Genomic DNA, 25,641 nt, shown 5'->3' on the forward strand with positions numbered 1-25,641 from the left:
TCTCTCAAATATAAATAAAAAACATTAAAAAAAAAAAAGAATGGGAAAGGGCAACTGAAGTTAAGGTTGGGCCAGCAGAAATGGAGAGGTGGAGGTGGCAGGTGTGAGAGGGAGAATCTATATGCCTCAGTACTTAAAGGGGCACACAGTGAGAGAAGGAAAGATGATTCAATGCAATAGGTAGATGGTCTGACTGCAATAGTTATGGCTTTAATAGGAACAGGGAATAAGAGAACCTACTGATTTGTGAGGACAATTTTTATTTTGGAGACACTGACTCTGAGATGCTGTTATCCAGGTAGATCCATTGCAAGTCTCCTAGAAAGACATAACATTTAAAGACACAAACCAGAACTACCCCGGGGTTAAGCGAGAAATCCTTGAGATAACAATTATAAAACAACTGTAAGTGGACACTAATTGTACTTCATTGTTATGATCACTGTCTAATGTTCCACTTGAAGTTCTATATACACACTTAATCCTGGGATAGCTATTTATTTACAGTTGGGTATTAAAACTGATCTTAAGAGGCTAAAATATTACAGAAAGGAATTCAGTCACATTATTTTCAATACATAAATTTTTGTAAAATGAAACCTGTCTTCCATTTGGTCATTTCCCACTTAAAACTTGGTGTCTAAATAAAACTCCTGAATATGAATAAAATTTGCAAAAATATAAAAAAAGTATTATAAGCAAATGTAATTTTTATAAATAAAAATTCAAAACAGTTTAGTCTTACTGAAGGCATTTTCTTTCTAGCACGTTTCCAGCAAAATGCCTTGCGTCCTCACAGGATGTTAAAGTCCATCAGTAGGGTTGCTTGTGGCCTTTTAAAACTATTCAGATGGCGAAGCTTTTGCAACTAGGGGGTGCTGAAGGACTACAGAGGATCAGATTACATCTTATTTTTCAAAAATTTGGTAATCAGTGAAAATCTTTTAAAAGTTAAAGTCTTTAATAAAATAGCATTGAAGTACATATAGCAATTTGCATAAACAATATTTAAACACATTTTATTATTGAATTAACCATATAAACTCTCATCTGCAACAGAACTCTCCAAATAATGTAAATGTACTCATTTGGTCTCATGTTTGTGTTATATGAATTACTGATAATTCCAATTTCAACTATGGAGAAATAAAAAGGTACATTGGGTTGATGTCACTAGAAAAAGGGAGACTTCTAGACCCGAAAGTGCCTATTTTAAATTGAAATAAGATCGAAATAAATAAATCTAAGTAATCTAGACCTTAAGCAAGAACAAAAATACAACCAGAAGTATGGCCTAACATAGACAAAGACATTATATACTTAATCTTTAAATGTTTTATAACAAGCCCCAAAAATATTCAAATAAAAAAGAAATGAATTTAAAAAAATTAGTTTTACTTTAAAATATGTAAGCATTTTAATAAAATAAAGAAGTTAAAATCCTTCAATATTTTTTCCCAAACTCATTACTTCTGATAACAGGGTATTTTCTTCTTGGTTTCTTAAAAATTATGTGAAATCATATATCCATGATTAGATTCCAATTTAAAATATTCATGACTCTTTAAGGCACAATGAGTTTGTATACTTTGTATCAACAAAATGAAATCCATGAAAATATATTTAGGCTTTAAGGTGGATTAAGTAGATTTTCTTTTGTCAGAAACATTTGATCAATGTATCTATCCTTTATTTTTATTTTTATCCGAAGCCAGAACTTAGTACGAATTTATGTAAATCCAGATGTCCCTTTGTTTCAAAAATGCTTACTATGTTTCATAACCTGGCATTTTCACAACACAGGCACACTTTAAAATGAGCTGATTTTACAAATTAGTAATTTTTTGAACTTTATTTCTCCACAGAGCCCACATAATTATAATTAATATATTTCTACTTACAAAGTTTAAACAGTATGTAATATAATTTTGCTTAATCTGTGCTAGTACCATCTAAAATTATACAAGAATAAGATGGCTTTCTCTGAAAGTTACAAGGAATGAAATTTGGAACATTACATACATTAGAATGGTCATCACAACAGGATCCGGCGTGCACATCATTTTCTTATCAGAATTATGTGAAATATTTGCAATTTACACTAACCGAGGAGAACTGTTTAGATTTTATTTTATGTAGTATGCGTATCCTTCATTTATTTCTAAAGCAATATGTTTGCTATACATTATATACATCATCAGTAGAGCACAAACGTAACAAGATCATGCTGCCATTCAAAAGTAAGGTGCCACATTTTTATTACAATCAAATGGCATCCAAAATGCAATATATTGCTATGAAAACAAAATTTTTCAGACTGGCATTTCTGAATGAGGTTGGGCACAATGAAATGGGATTTTATTTTACACAAATGAAAAAGATTTATCATAAATATATAGACCAATATATAACATTGAAGAACAAGAAGCAGAAAGGAAACAACGCTCTTGCATAAAGATCGATTCGCTTTGCTGCTGTTGGAATTACAGGTTTGGCAGGAGGAGGCTTCTTGTTGTTCTTAGCCTGAGATTTCCCGAGCCCATTGTTGACTTCAATAGGTTTTCCATAGCAGTCATAATTGGACAATTCAAAATCTCTGGGTAAGCTTCCAACAATGCTGAAGTCATTAGACCTCAGGTCAGACTTAGACGTGCAAACCTTTTTGCATCTCGTCTCTCCAACCTGAGAATAAAAATTAAGAACAGAGTATAATTACATTTTTTTCTGTTCATAAAACATCTCTTCAAAAGGATATTTAAAAGCTCTGATGGTCTAATCAGTTGACTATTATCTCTGTTTGGCAGAGCAATTTAATAGTAACTGATTAGACCATCAGAGCACCCGAACATTTAGGGATTGAAAATGTTGTCCATATAATAAGGCTTATGTCATGGAATAGACTTTTGACAGGTTACTTTATGTCAAGGGATCAAAGCACAAATCAACATTTATCTTAGGTGCTCCCAGGCTTGTGAGAGTTCTCGGTTGAAATACCAATGAATAAGAATCCAATATTTAAGCATAACACAGACCATATTACCACAATACATGGATTACGGAAATCTTCTGGTATTTCTAACCTTTGACTTCCCCATGGATTCTATTTCCAAAGAGGGTGGTTTATAAATGACGGGGCACTTATCTCCTCAATGAGACAGACTCTATTTCTACACCGCTCACGAATAAGAACCAAAAGATGGTCAGAACCGTCATGAACCAAAGATTCCTAACTTGTTGACCAAAGTTGAATAGCTAACCACTCAGAGAATATAAAGAAATTGTGTGTTTTTCAATGAGCTCATAAGCCACAGAGATTATTCAGTTGATAATCTGAGTTATTAAATCTGAATCCATTCCCTATAATATACAAAATAATTATTTTACATTGAACTCTGTCAGCAAGAAATGCTCTTAGAAAAAAGAGGTTAAAAAAAAGAAAGAAAAAACAGAGGTACAAGCTAACACTGATATTACAAAAGGCCACAGAAAGGTAAGCTTTTATTCTACTGCTTAATTTTCTATTGTTCTTACATCTGAGTTCTATGCTTCACCTTCGGAATCTCTATTATTGGTATTTACTGCTTTTAGTGAAAATGGAAACTAGTCATTATATATTGTCGGTATACTATAGTTTTTGCCTTATTAGTATGATACATATGGATTCTATTTACCCTTACTATGTTATGGCTGGGTAAAAGTTATGCGTAATCCAAGAAGCAAAACACAGTATTTCCTGGAAGTATTTCAGGTGGCAGGGTCCTATCTTGTACCTGAACAAACACTGAGACGCGTTTCCTGGGCCAGAGCCAGGTGGCAGTGTCTGGAGGTAGACAGCACACATAACTAAGGTACACCGCGTGAAAAAGCAAAATGTGTTTATGCATCTCCTGTCATTATACATGTAGGTTATTTCCATTTTTTCAATTATGAACATATATTGGTACTGCTACTTTTTAAGCTGGTTTGCACATGTTAGCTTTATTACTATATACTTTATACCACATAGATATTTGTATAACCCCATCGAGTAAGAATTTTTCAAAATCTGTTCATATAAACATAATGATACAAAAATACACACAAAAAAGGATGTGAAGTGCCAATATATTAACATATTTAGAGAATGTTTGTTATAAAGTAGCCCAAATGGAAACATATTTCCATCCTGTTTTGATGGGACTCTGTTTTAGCTAAGAGTAGCCAACCTTAAGATAGAGGATCCCCGCCCCTTTTCTAATGTGCAGTTACAATCTGCCAACTGTGAGGTCTCAGCTGAGCGGAGAAGAGTAACCGTGTCTTGATGAATGCGGTATCTAGTTTTGATTGAGCAGCCACAGGTCTAGTGTCTAGTCCATACAATTTATGCACTGTGTCTAGGACAATATCTGAATAAACTAGAGACTGGTGAATGAGAAAGAGAGTAAAGGAGGCAACTAAAATCTAAATAATTTAAATATGACTTTGGGAAATCATATATATATATAGATATATAATTCATGAATATTTTAAATATTTGACTACACATGAATACTATATATGTGAACATTATGAATTATGAATATAATGATTCTATATGATATAAATATATTTTACATATGAAAAATTTACTTTTGGACCTTCCATTTAAATTACCCAATGTGAAATTTCAAAAGGCCATTTCAGCAAGCAGTCTGTCACTGAAGCTCCACCACCATGGCAGACGCACACCACACACACCGACTCGTATTCGCTCTCACACACCTTCCTCATAAAAGTGCCAGAAAGAAGCCTACATTTCAGGCTCTAATTTTCCAGTGCTATTTGAAGAGTCAGTGTCAGTACATATCAGTGAACTTTTGTAAAGAGTAAAATTACTACCTTGACTGAAACAGAGGTTGAGAACAGACTCTACATATCAAATATTTGCATTATCTTCAGACTCTAAATATACCAGTCTTTCTCCCTTTAGAATTCTCTAAAAATATCTAAAGTTTTAGATTCACTAACGGTGCTTTAGAATCCACTTATCAAAGCAAAGGAGTATTCTAGCTTCTGCCCATAGACTTAAGAAGCATGGCTCTTATCAGTTATTTTACTTTTTCACAAAGAAAGACATGCATATTTTCATGAGAAATGCATTTACTTTAAATCATATTTTATACATGCCTACATAGCCATAGGTATAGTTTTAGTATCTATAAATAACTAAACAAGTTATCAAATTTATATGATATTATAACCTAAGTCACACATAAATACTTCACATCTTCAATCTGTTTATTTATATAAACATATTCTTAGATTCTGCTAGTAATTTTAATAATTTTAGAATTTTATCTACACAGTTTATTCAAAATGTGGCATAGGATGTTATATTTCTTCAGATAGCTTATTTAACTATAGTAAACATATCAGTAGGAAAAGAATAATTTCTTCAATGTTAAAATAATAAAATAGAAAAGTACTCCAAAGGGCTTCAATTTGGTTATACTAAATGTTAAATCATTTTATTTATTAAAATCTCTTCTAGAAATGTATTTGAAGACTCTTCTACTTGACAAGAGTAGAGTTGTGTGTGTGTGTGTGTGTGTGTGTGTGTGTGTACTGATGGAGAGAATCTCTACTACAGAAACATTTTTTAATTATGTGACACAACTGAAAAAGAAATAAGAAGTCCTCAGATTCCTTAAATTGGTCATGATTCATTAACAAGTTCGCTGGTCTCACTTTTTCCCATTTATCAGAGATTTTATGTAAACATAACTTTTTATTTAGTTAATACTCTCCACACATAATTATATCAAGTATGTACATAAAGTTACAAAAGTATTTATAAAAGTATTTTGAGCAATTATAATATCACATGAAGAGGGATTTAATAAACTCCTTATAAATAAAATTGTAACCCTACATAACACTTTCTTAAAAGTGATCTAGGGTATATTAATCTCCAACCTATAATTTCTCAGTTTTCCTCACATAAATATGTGCCTCACTTACTTTCATCATATAAACTTGTCACTCCTGAAAATTATTGGTAGCAAAAATGAGGTAGTAGGATAATGAAACTGTCAAGAATAAGAAATGATGCAGAGAAGAACTTCCTAATGTTTCAAATTGAAGCTTTTAAGATTTTCTTTGTGGTCCTTTTCAGTTCGAGTCACACATTTAAAGGCAAATCACGTATGCAATATTTCCTGGCCAGAAGACTTCATGGTGATACTGGTACCTTGTGCAGTTGAAAAAAATCTGTTAAGAAGGGAATGATCTCTATATATTTTACCAAATTTAAGTCATTCCTTATTTTTAGAAATGTATCATTACCATAATAAACAACTATCTGATTCAAGCATGAACAGCATATTTTATTTTTAATTCAATCAAATCTGAAAGCAAGGATGCTACTTTGTCTTTCATTCACAGATTTCTTGTGAACTGGACATGGCATATACTAGGCATTGGGAATCGGGTGATATTAGCAAAAGTAGGTCCTCAATGTTTTTGTTTAGTTAAAAGAAAGAAATATGTGAACAAGCAAACTAGCAAACAAAATATTGTAATGATTGAGGAAGTCCTAAATTTACCTGGAAAATCATGTATGTATGATGACAGATTTATGTGTGCAGGTTAAATTATAATAAACAGGTTAAACGCTAGATTGAATTATCACTGATGTTACACATTTTCTATCTTTCCTTTCCTTAGCAAGGACAGTATTATTTTAATAATCAGCATCAAACATTTCCTATAACCCAAATTTCACTGTGCTTTCATCAATTACTATCCCTATTCTGTCAAAATTTAAATGATATGTCATTCTGAAACTATGCCCCACAGGGTTAATGAGGATGAAACCAGCAGAAAGATTAAAGCCTGTTTTTTAGAAAATTGTTCTCCCTAATCAGCTGTTGTGTCTTCTTGGATCCCACTAACAAATCCACTAGCTGTTTCTGCAGAAGTCTGAACTCAAGGTCAACTGATAGGGTTCCAGCCTATGCAAAAGCAAGGCCCTGCATTCCTTAACAGAGATAATGAGCCTAAGACCCCATTCCAGTTTATACCAGCTCTTGGAGCATGCACATAGCCCCTTCTCCTTGGCCTAAAATAACCTCCTGACTGACACCGGGAGCTGAATTTTGCCTCCTCTGGTATTAAGTCCCCATCCCAATGTGAACATAGGATATATGTTACATGTATGTTTGCTCAACGTGCATATTCCATCTTTCCTCATGAAAGGTTTCCTCATGTTTCCTTGCCTTTTCTCATCAACATATATGTAATCTACCCTGAATTTCCCTTTTAAACACTCTTCTCCTTAACCTAGAGCCTTGGAGATGGTACTGGGACACCAATCTGCTGTTTCCCCAGGCTGCCAGGCTCCTAAATAAAGCAATCTCTCCTTTCTGGCCAGCACCTGCCCTTTGAGTATTGCCTTCTGAGTGGCAAGCAGCCGAGGCTGGGTTTTGATAAGAATTTCATTGAAACTACTTAGCAAAAGTTTGTGATTTGAAAGCAAAATACACTGTACCAAATGCATTTTGAAATAAAAAACTATACTTTCCACAGGAAAACCATGAATTAAAAAGGAAACAATTTTAATGTCTTTTTTTGTACACTCTTATGTGTCAATGTGTCATAATCTCACCAAATTTATCAAGCTTACACATTTGCTCTAAGTTTGATATACATATTAAAGCTAAGTTACTCTTGGATGCATTCACACTCTGAAATCTTTCTCAGGGTACAAATACTACATAGGTACAATGTTCATTTTAGAAACTACATTTGGGGGCACCTGGGTGGCTCAGTTGGTTAAGGTCAGGTCATGATCTCACTGCTCAAGCCCTGTGAGTTCAAGCCCTGTGTCGGGCTCTGTGCTGACAGCTCAGAGCCTGGAGCCTACTTCAGATTCTGTCTCCCTCTCTCTCTCTCTCTCCCTCACCCTCACTTGCACTGTGTCTCTCTCTCTTTCTTATATAAATAAGCATTATTTTTTAAAGAAATTACATTTGGCCTGTAAGCAATGAGAATAATTTACATTTATTTCTGGAGATTAAAATTTCTGGTCCACTAAGCATCACTCTGTGACTTTTGTAGCAAAACATAGCAGTTTCAGAATCCAGACAACTGTGTTTCTATTAGCAACCCAAAACACAAAGAATTAAATACAGAAGTTCTTAAATATGATGAACCTCTTTTCATTGGGAAATTATTTAATGCCTAAAATTTTAAAAATATAATTCCGGGGGAAAGTTCAATATGGCATAGAAAGATCCTGAACTCACCCCGTCCCATGGACATAACAAATCCATAACTACGTATGGAATACCCTCTGAAGGGGATTGAGAAACTAGATTGAGAAGCTCAGGTGCGGACTCATGTGACATGGAAAGCAGTGAAATGAAGGGGATTTAGAGACTGGATGAACAGAGCCTCTGCAACAAGGAACAGCAACAAGACAGGAAGAAGAGGGAGAGACACCATCTTGCTAAGGAAAACCCACACCCCCAGAAAGGTTTTAAAACATGGATGATAAAAAATGTTTCAATCAGGTATTATGAACATTTGTTTGAAACCACTGACAAATAGAAAGCCTGAGCAAAGGAATAGAAAATCTCAGCAAAAAGAAAGGCCAAATTGAAATTTTATAATCAAAAAATACATTCAGCAAAATATAAATCTCAGTTGGTAAGCTCAACAGAAAACATGTAAGAGGCAGAAAAAAAAGAATCAGTGAATTAGAAGATATAATCAAGTAAATTATCCAGTCTGAAGAAAACAGAGAAAATCGACTAGAAAAAATGAAAGACACAGATCTGTGGGACTATAACAAAGGATCTAATAGTTGTGTCATAAGAGGCTTAGAAAGATGGGAGAAGCAAGGTGGATCTGAAAAGGGAACTCAAGAAAGTAACAGATAAAAATTGCAAATGTGACAAGAAACATAAGCCTACATATTAAAATAAGCTGAATAAATCCCAAACAGGACAAACCCAAATAAATCCACACCAAAGCACAAAATTTAACTTCTGAACAATAAAGACCAAAAGAAGTCTTGAATGCAGTCAGACAAATTGGTTTACCCTCAGGGGAAAACCAATATGAATGAAGAAGAGTTCTCATCAGAAGCTGTGGACACCAGACAGTGGGAGGAGGCACAATATTTTGTAGATACTAAAAAAAAAAAAAAGGAACTGTCGACCTAGAATCCTATACCCAGTCAAAATATCCATTGGAAATAAGGAGAAAACCAAGATTTTCTCAGATGAAGGAAAACTAGACAAATTTGTTACCAGCAGCACTCCCCAAAATAATGAATAAAGGAAATTCTCTATAAGTAATGAAAACAATTAAAATCATATCAGAATAAAACAAAGAACCTGGTGAGCAAAAGTATGAATAAATACAATAAGCTTTCCTTCTCCATTTCAGTTTCCTAAAGTATATTCAATGGTGAAATAAAAAGTAGAACACTTTCTAATTAGGTTCTCAGAAATATTTACAAGTCCATCATAAACTGAAAGTTAAAGGGATGTCAAAGGATGTCATTTTTTTACACATCACTCAAACTGGTAAGATAATGAACCACTAGACTTTGATATGTTATGTACATATGATTAGTACCTAGGACAATCACTAAACAAAATGGATAAAGAGATACACTTTTATAAACAATACAGAAAACTCACAAAAAGTCATTCCAGAAAATACTTAAGTAACCTTCATGAAAGCAAGAAACAGAAATGAGAGAGATAAAAAACAGAATAAACAGAAAACAAAACATAAAACAATAGACTGAAGCCCTAACACATCAATACTTCAATTAAATTATATCATCTAAATATACCAATTAAAATGTGAGAGTGTTGGAGTGATTCAAAGTCATAAATCAACTCTATATGTTGTCTACAAGAAACTCACTTAAAATATAATTATTTAGATTGGCTGGATGGAAAAGAATGGAAAAATATATGTCAAATATATGACTTCTCTAAGGTCATGATAATTCTGTATTAATGAACATTTTAGCCTCATTCATCATAAAGAGAGTTAAGGTATGAAAGAATCATAAGGCCTGAAAAACCCTCCCACATGAGAGCAACTAACTACAGAGAATCTTGGCTGTAGATGCAGAAAATGAGTTTAATGACTTAACAAGAGATTAAAATTTTCTAAAAAACTGTTTCAGGCAGCACCACATAAAAATAGTTTGTTTTGTTTTTATATCTAAAAATATGCATGTGGCATACTTGTCTAACATTCTAGATAAGGGATGTGATGGTAGTTAACAAACTAAAAGAGTAATATTGGGCCAAAATGCAGGCAGAGGAGGCAAGATTTTCAAGGTTGTAAGATGGTGTAAACCTATTACTCTGTAGAATTTACCACACTAATAAGCACAATGGAAATAGCCTCCTGGTTTACTGGTCATCACAAATGGAAGTTATCAATCAGAGGAGCTTTGGGGTAAGTGGACAGCTATCCTAAATTCATAAAACACCTATTGATCCAGAATTTATTAAATCTAAAGGCATTGCCCATTATTCTTAGACCAATGATCAAGTGATAAGGCAAGGTCCAATTCTGCTGCAAGTACTGACCACTGGGCTGGACAGATCCCAAACTATAGTATAGTTTCCCTATGGGCCAGGCATCCACTAAATAAATAAGTAGCTGGCCTGACATATTTTGTGTGGAGCTCTCTAACTTGATAGGGAACAGGACTGGGGTCTTATCAAGAGCATGTGCTCCCCTAAACCTACCATGTTGGCAAAAGGTCAGTACTTCTAGCAATTCTCTGACCTTTCAGTGAGGCTTATCACTTGAAAGAGAACAGGAAGTTCCGTAGCATTGGCCAGATCTCTACATTCAATGGTACCCATCAAAGAAGAAATGTATCATTAAACTCCATGGAAAGTCTTCTAGAAAGTTGATAAGGTGTTGATTTCTTTTTCTTAATATTTGACCTAAGTATTTTTTATTTCTTTTTCAAAAAGGTTTGATGTGTTTCAGTTCCTTTTATCTATGAGAGAAGAATGAGGGAGCACCAATTCTATCAAACCTTCACACCCACAGAAAAGAGTCTTTCTCCTGAAGTGCAGAGAGGATGTGGGAAATGCTTTCTCTGGACAGCGTCATTCTTACCTGCAAAGTGCTAATGTGAACAGGAGTCCCTGTACCATTCACAGTATTCTTTTTAGCAGCATTTGTATTTCCACCTTTTCCATCTGCTTGCTCAGCCTTAGCAATTCTGGCTTTCTCTGCTTCGACTCGTTTGGGGTTATTCAACATCACCTGTACGACAGCATACTCCACCAGAGAAGCAAACCCGAAGAGAAGACATGCAATGAGCCACACGTCAAGGGCCTTCACGTAGGATACTTTGGGAAGTTCAGCAGCCAGGGTTGTGCACTCAGAGGCCAAGCTGAGTACAGAGAAGATCCCTACAGAAACAGAAATAGCCGTTAAAGTTGTCTTTTACTGCTGTGAAATGTCTGCAAACATTACTTTTTGACACTATCCCTCTGCAGTTAACTTCCAATGCTCATTAGGTCTCTTTCAAGCTCAAAGAGTAGAAGAAATAATATTAACATACTTTTAATGTAAGGATTATTTCAAGTAGTTGGAGATGTTTGTAAATATTTAATTTGAAAAGGAAATAGAAATTTAAGCCAAAGTATAAAAACACAGTTTAGATCTGGTTTAAATATTAAAGATGTCTGCAACTATTTTTTAGTATCTTGGAGGAAGCCACAAATCTCTCTGCTTAGAGTTATTTCACTTTTCAGATTTATTTTAGACAGTTACAGAACTGCATTTTACCCCATGAACAACTAAATCTGAACAAGCATACAACATATAAAGCAATTTTCTGATAAGGCTCACAATTTTAAAAAATCTAATAGAAAAGAAAAAGATAGAGCATTCCTGATTATTTCAGGGGAACAAATGATTTCAGCTTTTCAAGGAAAGGACAATATTCTGCTATCTGTAATATTAACCATTTATGGAACATTAACTAGTTGTATATCAATTTAAGTCAAATCACTGTAAAATCCAAAAGGAAATTTGCAATGATTTACATCCTTCCTTTTTTTTTTTTTTGGACTTGCCACATTCCCATAGAAAAAACCTATGATGTCAAAGGAGGTTCACGTTAAGTCACGTAAGAAACAGGATTGCCTTGTCTATGCACTTATGGGACCAAGTGCACTTTTTTATTTTACCACCACAGAGAATTAACAAATATGTCAACCTAATAAAAAATGTACTTGGCTTTCTTGTCTCTGGCTTTGGGAGTATGGTAAGCACTTTATTAGTATTAATAATCAGTTAAAACACTGAAAAATATATTCCATCAGTTGCATGTTTCAAAGGCTCCTGAGAGGTCAATTTTGTTTGGTTCTTTTTTGTAAGTATTCAAGAGTTACAAGATTCTTTACTAGAAAAAAGGCTTCTAGCAAAATATAGTAACTTCTGGAGATGGAAACAATATTACTTAGAATATAAAGACTTGACAAGCATCTAAATTACTATTATATTAATTACTCTTGGTTCTGAGGAAAACTAAGAACTAATTGAGACTACACTTAAAAGTTAATATAAGTCTTTTTTTTATGATTTTTATTTATTTTTGAGAGACAGAGACAGTGCAAGCAGGGGAGGGTCAGAGAGAGAGGGAGACACAGAATCTGAAGCAGGCTCCAGACTCTGAGCTAGCTATCAGCACAGAGCCCAACGCAGGGCTTGAACCCACGAACCATGAGATCATGACCTGAGCCAAAGCCAGACGCTTAACCGACTGAGCCACCCAGGCGCCCCAAAAGTTAATATAAGTCTTAATGTTTCTAACCTGGAAGTGGAAACTAACATTTAAAAAACCAAGATCCTCTCACTTATTGCCTGAAACAGCAATTAGTTATACCTATGGGCATTAATTTAGCAAGTCATATTTCCAAGTCAATTTTTCTATTTCAATCAATGGCAATGTAGCAAACAAAAACAAACCTTACTTAATTCCTTGAGATAGAATATATTGACACACAATGTTTCCATAGCATTTCATGTTCATCAATAACACAGGATATATCAAACTGTTGTAAACTCAATATAATACCTGAGTATTTCCTGAGATATTAGAAACTTCATGAGAAAAGGGAGAAAAGAATGCTGAGTAACATTCCTCTGGTAGGGATATATAAAACGGTCTAAGAAAGGAAAAAAATAGTAGCTGCAGAAGCAAAGCATGAGGAAATGAAGAACAGAATTGATGTAAAAGGCTTTTGAGAAGACATTTTAAAAGACTTGGTTACTGATTGCAGGAAGAAGGAAAAGATTGAGATAAAGCTCTGAAGAATGAAATGACTGGAAAAATACCCATGAAAGATGGGAAGAGGAGATGTAGGAAAGAAAATGATTTTGGTATGAAAACACGGAGGTCGGTCAGATAAAGGCCAAGAAACCTAAAACTGACAGCCATGACACAGCACAATGCACTTGAGAATTTCGTGAAAGAAGAGACTAACCTTCTTTAAAATGACAGAGGTCATTTTAAAAATGCAGAAACCTTGTGAGGAAAAGATGGCTGGAATGTCAAAGAAAGGAGACTAAAGAAATGGAGAAGGAACTGCCCTTTTAAAGGAAGGATATGACTTAATAGCTTTCTGGGGAGAGGAGGGAGGTATTTAAAATTTCAGATATTAAGTTAGAAACCATAATGGTCAAGTCTATTAAGATTTTTGTCATTTCAAAGATGAAAGAACAGAAATGGAGGAGAGGAACGTGAACATCACTCTACGCCTTCTCTTCAGGAAATCATATTAAAATAGAAAATATTCATTTGCTTTTTAAATCCTAAAATAAGAAATCCAAGCAAATAATATTTCTTTGGACAAGTATTGTACCATTCTTTTAATATAGTCTTCAAATAAAATTAGTTCATTGTTAAATAATGCATAGTGAAATTCTGTCTGAATTTTAATAACTTATAAGCCAATCAAAAGAAATTTCACTATTGGGTATCTACCCCCCAAAAATGAAAACCCTAATCTGAAAAGATATATGTGCCCATATGTTTACTGCAGCATTATTTACAATAGCCAAGATATGAAAGCAAACCAAGTGTCCAATGACAGATGAATGGTTAAGGAAGATGTGGTCATATATACATACAATGTAATTTTACTCAACCATAAAAAAAATGCAATCTTGCCATTTGCAGCAATAAGAATGGAGTTAGAGAGTATAATATTAATATAACAACAAATGCCATATACCAACAGAGGTTAAGGAGTAACTGCAAGTGTTCACATACCTGTCTAAACTCCAAATAATTTTTATCTCATAGTACGATAAACTATCAAATTCATACATGTAGAATTGTGATTAATAAAATGAAAATTCATTTCAAAGTACTACTAAATTATATTAGCATGTTAACATTTCATAACATTTTACTCAAAGGATATGAAAAGGAAAGCTGTCATTAATATCATGTAGAAATCCAAAAAAGCTTCTTGACGTTTCTGTAAGAGGTCTTTATAATCCTTGAACACTGTTCTAGATAAGAGTACAAGAAAGAATGTACGTGGGCATGGTGTGCTACAAGTCTGCTTTGTAACCTAAATTATTAATCTTTTTATACTTCAACTGAAAGTTATTTGTTAAAAAACTCCCTCTTAAAAAAGTTCTCTTTTAGCAGCAATTCAAGAACTGTTTGTACCAGAGAAAGGGAGTGTTATGCATAATTTACTTAGAGTATTATAAAACGTTACTTCCATACATAGAGAAGGAGCTAAAGACAAGTCTTTACCTAAAATTCATAGAGGGAGCTTTCACATTTGTTACAATGGAAAAGGTCAATTCAAATGAAATTGGGAGTATGTTGAGCATCTTTTCATGTATTTTTTGGCCATCTGAATGTTGTCTAGTCAAGTCTTTGCCTTGGATTGGTTTTTTGTTTTGTTTATTTGTTTTTTCTGCTTTCTTTTTTTATTTTCGTTTTTTGTTTCCAGCTGTCTTTGCATATTTTATATATTAGCCTCTTATCAGATAGATGATTTGCAATTACTTTCTTCAGTTTAGTAGATTATATTTTTCTTTTTTTTTTTCATGGTTTCCTTGGCTGTGCAGAAGCTTTTTAAGTTGATATGGTCCACTTGTTTATTTTGCTTTTGCTGCTTTTGCTTTTGCTAAATTCATCAAGATTGACCCAGATCTATGTCAAGGAGTTTACCACTTGTTTTCTTCCAGGAAATTTCTGGTTTCAAGTCTTATATTCAAGTTGTTAATCCACTTTGAGTTAATTTTTGTGTACAGTATTAGACAATGGTTTAGTTTCATTCTTTTGCAGGTGATTGTCCAATCTTCCCAACACTATTGAAGATATTGCTTTTTTCTAGTTGCATATTGTTGGCTCATCTGTCATAAATTAATTGATCATATATACATGGCTTTATTTCTGAGGTCCCTATTGTTTCATTCAATTATATGTCTGCTTTTTATGTCAATACCATATTGGTCTAATTATTACAGCTTTGTAGTATACTTTGAAATCAGTGAGTGTGGATGCCTACAGCTTTGCTTTGCTTTCTCAAGATTGTTCTGGCTATTTGGGACCTTTAATGGCTGCACACAAATTTAGGATCATTCTATTTCTGCTAAAAATACTACTGTAATTTTGATAGAGAGTCCACTGAATTTGCCTATTGCTTGGAGTAGTATAGATCTTTTGACAATATTAATCTTCTAATCCACGGATATGGAATATCTTTTCCTTTATTTGTACTGTCTTCAGTTTACTTCATTAATGACTTACAGTTTTCAATATATAGCTCTTTCACTTCTTTGGTTAAATTTATCCCTGAATATTTTATACTTTTTAATGCAATTGTAAACAAGTTTTTTTAATTTCTCTGATAGTTCATAATTAGTGTAAAGAAACAACAGACTTTTATGTGTTGATTTTGTATCTTGAAACTTCACTGGTTCCTTTATTAGTTCTAGCAGTGTTTTGACAGAGTCCTTATAGTTTTCTGAATATGTCACCTACAAATAGTGACAGTTTTTCTTCTTTCTTTCCAATTTGGATGATTTTTATTTCTTTTTCTTGTCTAATTACTCTGACTAGTACTTCCAATACTATGTTAAATAAAAATAGCAACAGTAGCTATCCTTGTCTTGTTTCTGATCTTAGAGTAATATTGAGTATAATATTGGCTCTAGGCTTATCACATATGGCTTTTATTATGTTGAGGTACATTCTCTCTATATCCACTTTATTACTAGCTTTTTATTATAAGTGGATGTTAAATGCATCAAGTGCTTTTTCTGCATCAATTGTTATAATCATATGAGTTTTATCATTCATTTTGCTAACTCAATCACACTGAGTTATAGATATTGAATATTCTTGTATCCTTGGAATAAATTTCACTTGATCATTGTGTATGATCCGTTCAATGTACTTTTGAAACAGGTCTGCTAATATTTTGTTGAGGATTTCTACATGTGTATTGATCAGGGATATTGGCCTGTAATTTTATTTTTTGTGTGTGTGGTATTGTTGTTTGGTTTTGGTATCAAAGTATTGCTGTCTTATGAAAGTATGTTTAGAGAAGTTCTTCCTTCTAGTTTTTCAAAGAGTTTGAGGGAAAATTGATATTAATTCTTCTTTAAATGTTTGGTAGAATTTACCAATGATGTGTCAGGTCTGGAACTTTTTCCTTGTTTAGAGGTAGATTCTTGATTCAATCCTCTTGCTGATAATCAGTCTGTTCAAATTTGCTATTTCATCATGATTCAGGCTTGGTAGGTTGGACAGGTCTAAGAATTTATCCATTTCACCTAGATTGTCCATTTGTTGGTGTTTAATTATTTGTAGGAATCTCTTAGGATCCCTTGTGTTTTCTGATATCAGTTGTAATGTCTTTTCTTTCTTTCCTCATTTTATTGATTTGAATTCTCTCTTTCTTTTCTTGGAGTCTGTTTAAGGGTTTGTCAGTTTTGTTTATGTTTTCAAAGAGCCAGCTCCTAGTTTCACAATCTTTTCCATTGCCTTTTTAGTCTCCATTTATTCCCACTAAATTTTTTTATTCCCTGCCTTCTGCTTACTTTGGACTTTAATTTGTTCTTATTTTTCTAGTTCCTTCAGGTACAAAGTTAGGTTGTTTATACAAGACTTGTCTTGTTTCCTGAGGTAGGCATTTATTACCATAAACTTCCCTCTTAAAGGTGCATCTGCTGCATCTATAAATGTTGGTATGTTACATTTTCATTTGTCTCAATGTATTTTTTAATTTCTCTTTTGATTTCTTTTTTGACTCTCTGGTTGTGGAGGTGCATGTTGTTTAATCTTCAGGAATGTGTGAATTTTCCAGTTTTCTTTGTGTAATCAATTTCTAGTTTCATGGGGTACCTGGGTGGCTCAGTCACTTAAGCGTCTAACTTTGGCTTAGGGTTTGCAGGTTGGAGCCCCGCGGTGGGATCTGTGCTGACAACTAGCTCAGAGCTTGGAGCTTATCTTCAGATTCTGTGTCTCCCTCTCTCTCTGGCCTATCCCTGCTCACGCTCTCTCTCTCTCTCAAAAATAAATAAAACATTAAAAAGTTTTTTTAATTTCTAATTTCATATTGCTGTGGTTTGAAACACTGCTTGATGCGATTTCAATCCCCTTAAATTTATTAAAACTTGTTTTGTGGCCTAACAAATAATCTATCTTGAAAAGTGTTCTATGAGCATTTGAGAAGACTATGTATTCTATGCTCTTAGATTGAATATTCTGTAAGTAGTTGTTGAGTACATATGTTCTAATATGCCATTTAAGGCTGATGTTTATTGATTTTCTGTCTGAGTGATCTATCCATTGGTGTAAATGGGGGCATTAAAATCCAGTTCTGTGTCTCCTTCTCTCTCTGTGTCTTCTTCTCTCCACTATTATGGACTGCTGTCTATTTCTTCCTTTAGGTCTGGAATATTTGCTTTATCAATTTAGGTGCTTCTATGTTGGGTGCATTAATATTTGCATGTGTTATACCGTCCTGTTGGATTGACTTCCTTATCATTATGTACTGTCCTTTGCTTTTATTTTAAAGTCTACTTTGTTTATATAAATATAGCTACTGGAGCTTTCTTTTTTTTTAATTTACTTTTTTTAAAATTTATTTTTGATACTGAGAGAGACAGAGCATGAGAGGGGGAGGGGCAGAGAGAGAAGGAGACACAGAACTGGAAGCAGGCTCCAGGCTCTGAGCTAGCTGTCAGCACAGAGCTTGACGTGGGGCTCGAACCCATGAACGTGAGATCTGACCTGAGCCGAAGCCGGAGGCTTAACCGCCTGAGCCACCCAGGCGCCCCTGGAGCTTTCTTTTGTTTCCATTTGCCTGGAGTATCTTTTTATTAAAGTAACATGATACATTAAAGTAATGTTATTATTTATTTTTTAGATAAAATAATAAATACATATAAGTTTAATAACAGACTTTCCAAATACCTACAGCGTAATTCTCTATAGTTGGAGATGTTTGACAACTCTCTCAACAACTGCTATAATAATAACTAGACAAAAGGTCTAAAAGATTTCAACAGTATTATCAACCAACTTGATATTTACAGAACACTACATCAACAATGACAAATATACTTTGCAAGTAAATGTAATATGATTACCAGGAGACATCTGCTGAGCTAGGCCATAAAAAATGTCTCAACAAACAAAAAATTTGAAATCATATTATTTGACAAAGTAAAAAAATCATTAAAATAAAATAAAATCATTATCATTTAATATTTATTAAAACTAAATATTTGGAAATCAAATAGAATCCATAGGCCAATGGATAAATCATAAGGGAAATTAGAAAATATTTTAACTGAAAAAATATGTCTACTTATAACTTTGAATGTGCCTGTTTAAAAAGAAAAAAATGATCTAAAATCAATTATCTGAATTTCCACTTTAAGAATCAAAAAGAGATCAAGTTAAATCCAAAGTAATTAAAAACAGAAATTAATAAAGAGCTAAAAATCAACCAAAAGGAAAATAGAAAAATTAAATTAAATAATTATGGATATTTTGAAAGTATAAAATAAAAGTTATAAGGCATTAGCTAGAATAATCAGGAAAAAAGAAAATTCACAGTGTTCACAATACAGTATCAAGAATTAAATCTGGGATACCACTAACAGCCAGACATTAAAAGGATAAGGGAAAATTATAAAAATATTTTTATGTTAATAATTTTTGCAACTCATGTAACATTAGAAATCTCAATATAAATTATCAAAATAAAGAGGAAAACCCACCTAAATATTTAGGTATATTCAGAAAAAAGAATTTGGCAAAATTCAATGAAATTTAAACTCAATGAAAATTTATCATATATGATAAAAAAAAAAAACCTCTCAGCCAACTAGGAAGAAAAAGGAATCTATTCAATCCAATTCGGACATCTACAAAAAATCTGCAGCTACTATCACACTTAATAGTGAATGGCTCTTATTTCTACTAGAATCAAAGATGAGCCATCTCTCAACAATTCTATTCAACATTATACTAGAGATCCCACAATGAAGTAAGAAAATTAAATGTTCGAGTGTATGTGAAGCTACTGGTAATAACATAAAATGTTATCTTTTTGGAAATAGTATTTCAGTATTCGGTACTTTTATAAAAGCAAGTGTATCTTGATAACACCTACACCTGTCAGAATGGCTTAAATCAACAACACGAGAAGCAACAAATATTAGTGAAAATGTGGAGAAAAATAACCCTTGTGCACTGCTGGTGGGAATGCAAACTGATGCAGCTACTGTGGAAAAGAGTATGGAGGTTCCTCAGAAAGTTAACAGTAGAACTACCCTATGATCCAGTAATCACACCATTGAGTATTTACCCCCAATACATATATATGTGCGTGTATTATATATATATGTATATTATATACTCACATATACATACCATGGAATATTATTCAGCCATAAAAAAGAATGGAATCGATTATTGCAACAGCATGGATGGAGCTAGAGAGTATAATGTTAAGTGAAGTCATTCAGAGAAAGACAGATATCATATTTCACTCATGTGGAATTTAAGAAACAAAACAGTGAGCAAAATGGGGGGGAAGGCAAGAGACAGAAAGAAAAACAAACCAAGAAACAGACCCTTAACTTTAGAGAGCAAACCAATGGTTAACTATAGAGAATAAGCAAGGGGAGGTGGGTAGGAAGGAGGGATGAAGTAGGTGATGAGGATTAGAGTACACTCACGATAGGCACTGAGTAATGTACAGAAGAGTTGAAACACTACCCTGTACACATAAAACTAATATAACTCTATACATTAACTACACTGGAATTAAAACTTAAATTTAAATTAAATTTATAAAAATTAAAATTTAGTAAAAATAAAATAAAAGCTTTTTAAAAATTAAAACATAGTTTTACTTTAAAATCCAGAAATCTTATTCCTGGAGTAATATTCCAAGAGTAATAAAAACGTATATCTATGCAGAGACTTGTACACAGTTCTTCAAAGCAGCATTTGGAAAATAATCTAAATGTCCATCAACTGTGGAATGGAAAAACAAACAATGAAATACTGCCCAGTAGTAAGATATAAGCAACAACATGAATACATCTCAAAAACATAAATATATTCCTATCGTCTAGTTTCTTTTAGTGAGTATGGCTAGAGATAATCATTCCAACATACTGAATAACCTTAGTTGAAATTTATAATTAATTACTAACCTCAGGAAGTCCATAATCACAGAAAGCACAGTATATATCCCTTGTCCATTCACTACCTTCTCTCTTCAAGCTCACAACAGTCTATCCTATCTCACTTGCAACTAACTCATGATCTTTCTTCCTATTTTCTTGAGGAAACAAAATCATTCACAAGCCCCCACTACCATATCTGCTCACCTATCTCTGTCTATACCTATATACTCTGTCTTCTCTCCTGATAATGTAGACCAGGAGCTAGTAAACCAATCCGTAGGTCACCCATTCAATTATGTATTGTCTAAGACTCCTAAGATTTAGGAGTTGCACCAAAAATCATATGGCCCAGAGCCATAGAATATTTACTACCGGACCTTTCACAGGAGGAATCTGCTCATCCCTGGGACAAAGCCCCTTTGTCCTAACAAAGGCCAGTCTGTCTACCTGATCTCATCCTTTCTCACTTCTCAAGAATTTTGCTGCTGCATTTCTTCCATCTCAGTTTTTCATTACTGGTTGTTTTCCTCTAAAAATAAATAAATTGTCCACCTTCAAAACAAACACAAGAAACCCTCTTAACTCCTATTCCCACCCCATGCCCATTCTCATTTTCTTTTCACAGCTGGCAGTCTCCAGTGGGTTGTTTATACTGGATGCCTCTAGTTCCTCCCCAGCTGCCACCATTCTCTCTTGAAGTCATTCCAATCAAGCTTTCTTCTTCTCCTCACTCTACGGAAACTGTTCTTATCATGGACACCAGTGACGTCCCTAGGTTACTGAATCCAGTTACAATATTTAGCCCCAAACTTACTTGATTTACAAGCAGCTTGACTGATTGCTCCCTTAACCTAGAAGTGCTTTCTCCATTTGGCTCCTAGCAACTACGTCATACTGGTTATTGCTCATCTTCTCACTCTCAAGGATACATCTCGCCCACCTGCACTCCAGTCTCCTCACTTTAAAGGCCATCTATGTTCTTACAAATCTACAATTCATACCTCCAGATTTGATCTCTCTTAAAAACTCCATACTTGTATAGCCAACTGATATCTCTACCTAAAAGATATCTCAAACTTAACATGTCCAAAAGCAAGCTCTTCACCTTCCTATCTTTCAAAACTCCTTTACATGCAGCTTTTCCCATCTCACTTAGTGGCAATTTCATCTCTCAAATTTCTCGAACAAACAAAAAACAAAACTCAAACCAAAAAACAAAACAAAACAAAACAAAAAAACAACAAATAAACTTTGAAGTCAGCTTTGATTCTACTTTCTTAAATCCTACATACAACACATCTACAAATCTGTTAATCCCTACCATATCCATCATCTATAATGAGTGTCTCTATCCACTGGCTCATGCTATGATAATTTCACTTGGATTATTAAAATAACTTCCTAACTGCTTTCCTTGCTTCCACCATGCCCCCTTCTAGTGGGTTCTAAACAAAGCAGGCAAGGAGCATCTGTTAAAATTTATTTATTTACTTATTTTTATTTATTGATTTGGTGGAGGGGGAGGGACAAAGAGAATTTCACGCAAGCTCATGCTCAGTGCAGAGCCTGACATGAGGGAGCTCAATCCCACAACCCTGGGATCACAACCGGAGCTGAAATCAAGGCTGATGCTCATTCACCAGGTACCCTGAGCTGTTAAAATTTAAAACACATCATGCAGAAAGCCTTCAAGGGCTTCCCATTTCACTTTGAATAAAAGTCAAAATCATCAGAATGCCTTAGGACATGTCACAAAGTCTCCTCACTTTTGCTGTCTTTCTGACGTCACCCTTTCACTCATTCTACTCCAGCCACACTGGCTTTCTTGGTGTTTCCATAATACTCCAAGCATGCTCCTGCCTCAGGAATGTTGGCCTTGATGATCACTACCGCAGCCCATTCTTTCCTAGATATCACAGTGATTTATTTCCTCCGTCACATCTTTATCCAATATCACTTCTCTCCCAATAGTTCCTGACAAGCAGGCTACTATCCCTGAACTTTCTTTCCCTAATGTCATTATCTTTCCACATTCCTTAGGCATTAGGATTTTTTTTTAAGTTTAAGTGTAGTTGACAAACAATGTTATATTAGTTTCAGGTGTACAAGAGAGTGATTCAGCAATTATCTATATTGCCCAATGCTCACCATAATTATGTATAGCCATCATCTCTCACCGCATCCTGTCATTACAATATAACTGTGATATTCCCTATGTTGGGCTTTTCATCTCCATGACTTGTTTTATAACTGGAAGTTATATGTCACTGTCTTATATATTACATTTTGTACTTATTTTAATTTACTTAAATTTTTTTACATTTATTTATTACTGAGATACAGAGAGAGACAGAGCATGAACCGCGAAGGCGCAGAGAGAGAAGGAGACACAGAATCCGAAGCAGGCTCCAGGCTCTGAGCTAGCTGTCAGCACAGAGCCCGAGGTGGGGCCCAATTCCATGAACCATGAGATCATGACCTGAGCTGAAGTCAGACGCTCAACTGACTGAGCCACTCAAGTGCCCCCATTTTGTACTTATTTGATGTCTGTTTCTTTCCAACAAAATACACACTCATTGAGGCTTAGAGGTTTTCATTGTTTAGTCTATTTTAGCTATTTACTTTGTTAGCTGCGTGCCCATCTTCTTGAATACTGCTTAGTACACAGCTGGCACACACTAAATACTTGCTGAATGAATCAAATGTGTAAAAGTGCTTTACAAACCGTAATGTATAAATGAGGCATATTAGTAACTCCTGAATGTGTAATAAGCACTTTACACTCATATTTTTAGTTCTCCAAGTTACCAACCCCTTGAGTATTTTTTGATCCCTATTGACATTTCAAAGGAATATGTTTAAAGAGGTTAGATCTGTTTGTTATCTAAACCGTCACAATTTAGTCAGGGAGCAGGAACTGAAATCCAGGTTGAACTCAAGAGACTGACTTTCAACCGCGAAAACCTCTGCTCCATACAAATGGTCTCCCGGTCGTTAAGTGGACAGCTCAGGGATGTTATGTCAGAGCTCCTGCAACAGATGCGGATTTACAGAGAAAAATCTTTCAAGGATATGACAGGATTGAAATGTCACCAGAGTGCTCTTGGAAGTCTGACATTTCAATTTTTATCACTGCATGAGAGTAAGATATTTTTAATAAGCAAAAAAATTGACTATTTGTGGAAAATGCATGATATTTTTGACAAGTCTAAGAATACAAAACTAGTTTTTTAAGAGTTTTATTCTCAGTATACTATATAGTTAACTCTCATCCCCTAAAGGAATTAATCTATGCATTGTAATTGTCTTCATTATAGATACATAACCATTAGGATGAAATTTCCTACATTTTTGGTCATTAAGATATATATTTGGTCTCTGTGGTTTTTATTAAATGTAAATCATCAAATATCTTATTCAAGTAAAATTGTCATTTTCATTGCTTCTTTTCTGGTTTTCTACTCTTTAAAATCTGTATTTCATTTAATTCCCCTAACAAGTCAGGAGGGAGATTTGCACAAAGCCTTTTTGATGGAAATAAAAAAATAAAATGCTGCAACCAATCAGTCACTGAGAGGTCAAATATACCACAGCCTTACTTAATATAAGTTCCAGGTGAAAGTCAGAAAACACACACACACACACACACACACACACACACACACGGTAATGAAACATTTTGAAACATTCTAAACAATCAAAATTTGTTTTAACAGTGTCCTTATTTTCAAGAGTATTCACTTCCATTAGAAGGGCTCTTAATTACTTCACAGAGCAAAGACTTTCTCACCCTATACAGACACAATTTCAAGACTATGCTAATGATGTTTCTATGTAACAGAATATTAAAAATAACAAATCAGAGAGCATGATCACCAGCTCTTCTTCTCCCTAGCCACTCCTGATGATACAGCACACAATACCTGGTGTTTAAAAAAATGATGAAAAGATGGGGAGCCTGGGTGGCTCAACTGGTTAAGCATCCAACTTTGGCATAGGTCATGATCTCATGGTTTGTGAGTTCGAGCCCCATGTCAGGCTCTGTGCTGACAGCCCAGAGCCTGGAGCCTGCTTCAGATTCTGTGTCTCCCTCTCTCTGCTCCTCCCCGCTGCCCCCTCTCTGTCTCTGTGTCTCTCTCCCTCTCTCAAAAATAAACACTAAGAAAACTTAAAAAAAAAAGAAAATTATTCAAATTGTTTTAAAAAGATAAATTGTACCACATATTCCTCTCCGGTGAGCATGAGGTAGTATAAAATATTATTTAGAAAGATACCCATAAGTACAGTTTTGTTTTTAAGTTTCATACTATTGTAGATTTTAGACTTTAGTTATCTGAGAAAATTTCTTCTTAATAATTTTTTCACAAGAGTCAAAGTCAGACAGATTAACTGTTTAAAATACCCAAAGATATGAGAGAAAGAAACCTTAGTTTAATTACTGGCTGCATACACACTGAGAAAATCTAGTTCAATGTCAAGTTTTGAAGGAAGTATAAACAAAGAAAAGAAAAAGACTGCCTTCAATTCTAAAACTCTGTTTTAAAACAGTTGATTATACAGTTAGTTAGGCAAGGGCATGAGCCATTTGGGACGTGAGAGAGGAGCACACAACACTTTACCCAGGGGCACTCTGGCAGCGCTGGCATCCGGGTTGATCCAGAAGGAAAGCCAGGAGAGAACCACTATCAGCAGGGTGGGGGCGTAGACACCCATCATGTAGAACCCGACCTGTCTCCTCAGGGTGAAGATGACCTCCACGCACGTGTAGTACCCTTTCAGAAACAAACGTGTTAGACACGGGAGGTGCTCACCCATGTGCAACTGCAAAACTCAATAATGTACCTGTAAACTGTGAGCCCCTTCTGTTTGAGGTAGTTTCATAAAGTAAACTCCACCAAAAAAGGGTTTTTTCTATAAATACATAATTCATTTGATGTAAAG

General features: G+C 34.3%; 1 protein-coding gene across 1 annotated transcript in view; it reads right to left on the reverse strand.

The window, feature by feature from the left end:
- Window positions 1–939: 939 nt before the first annotated feature.
- GLRB (glycine receptor beta) overlaps window positions 940–25,641 on the reverse strand; it is an 86,976-nt gene continuing 62,274 nt past the window's right edge. The window contains exons 8-10 of the mRNA XM_029950950.1: window positions 25,320–25,472; window positions 11,125–11,423; window positions 940–2,682 (exon numbers count right to left, since the gene is read on the reverse strand). Coding sequence (XP_029806810.1) covers window positions 2,386–2,682; window positions 11,125–11,423; window positions 25,320–25,472 — 749 coding nt within the window. The 3' untranslated portion in view covers window positions 940–2,385. The remainder of the gene's footprint in view (window positions 2,683–11,124; window positions 11,424–25,319; window positions 25,473–25,641) is intronic.

Source organism: Suricata suricatta, chromosome 1 (assembly GCF_006229205.1).
Source record: "Suricata suricatta isolate VVHF042 chromosome 1, meerkat_22Aug2017_6uvM2_HiC, whole genome shotgun sequence".
NCBI lineage: Eukaryota > Metazoa > Chordata > Mammalia > Carnivora > Herpestidae > Suricata > Suricata suricatta.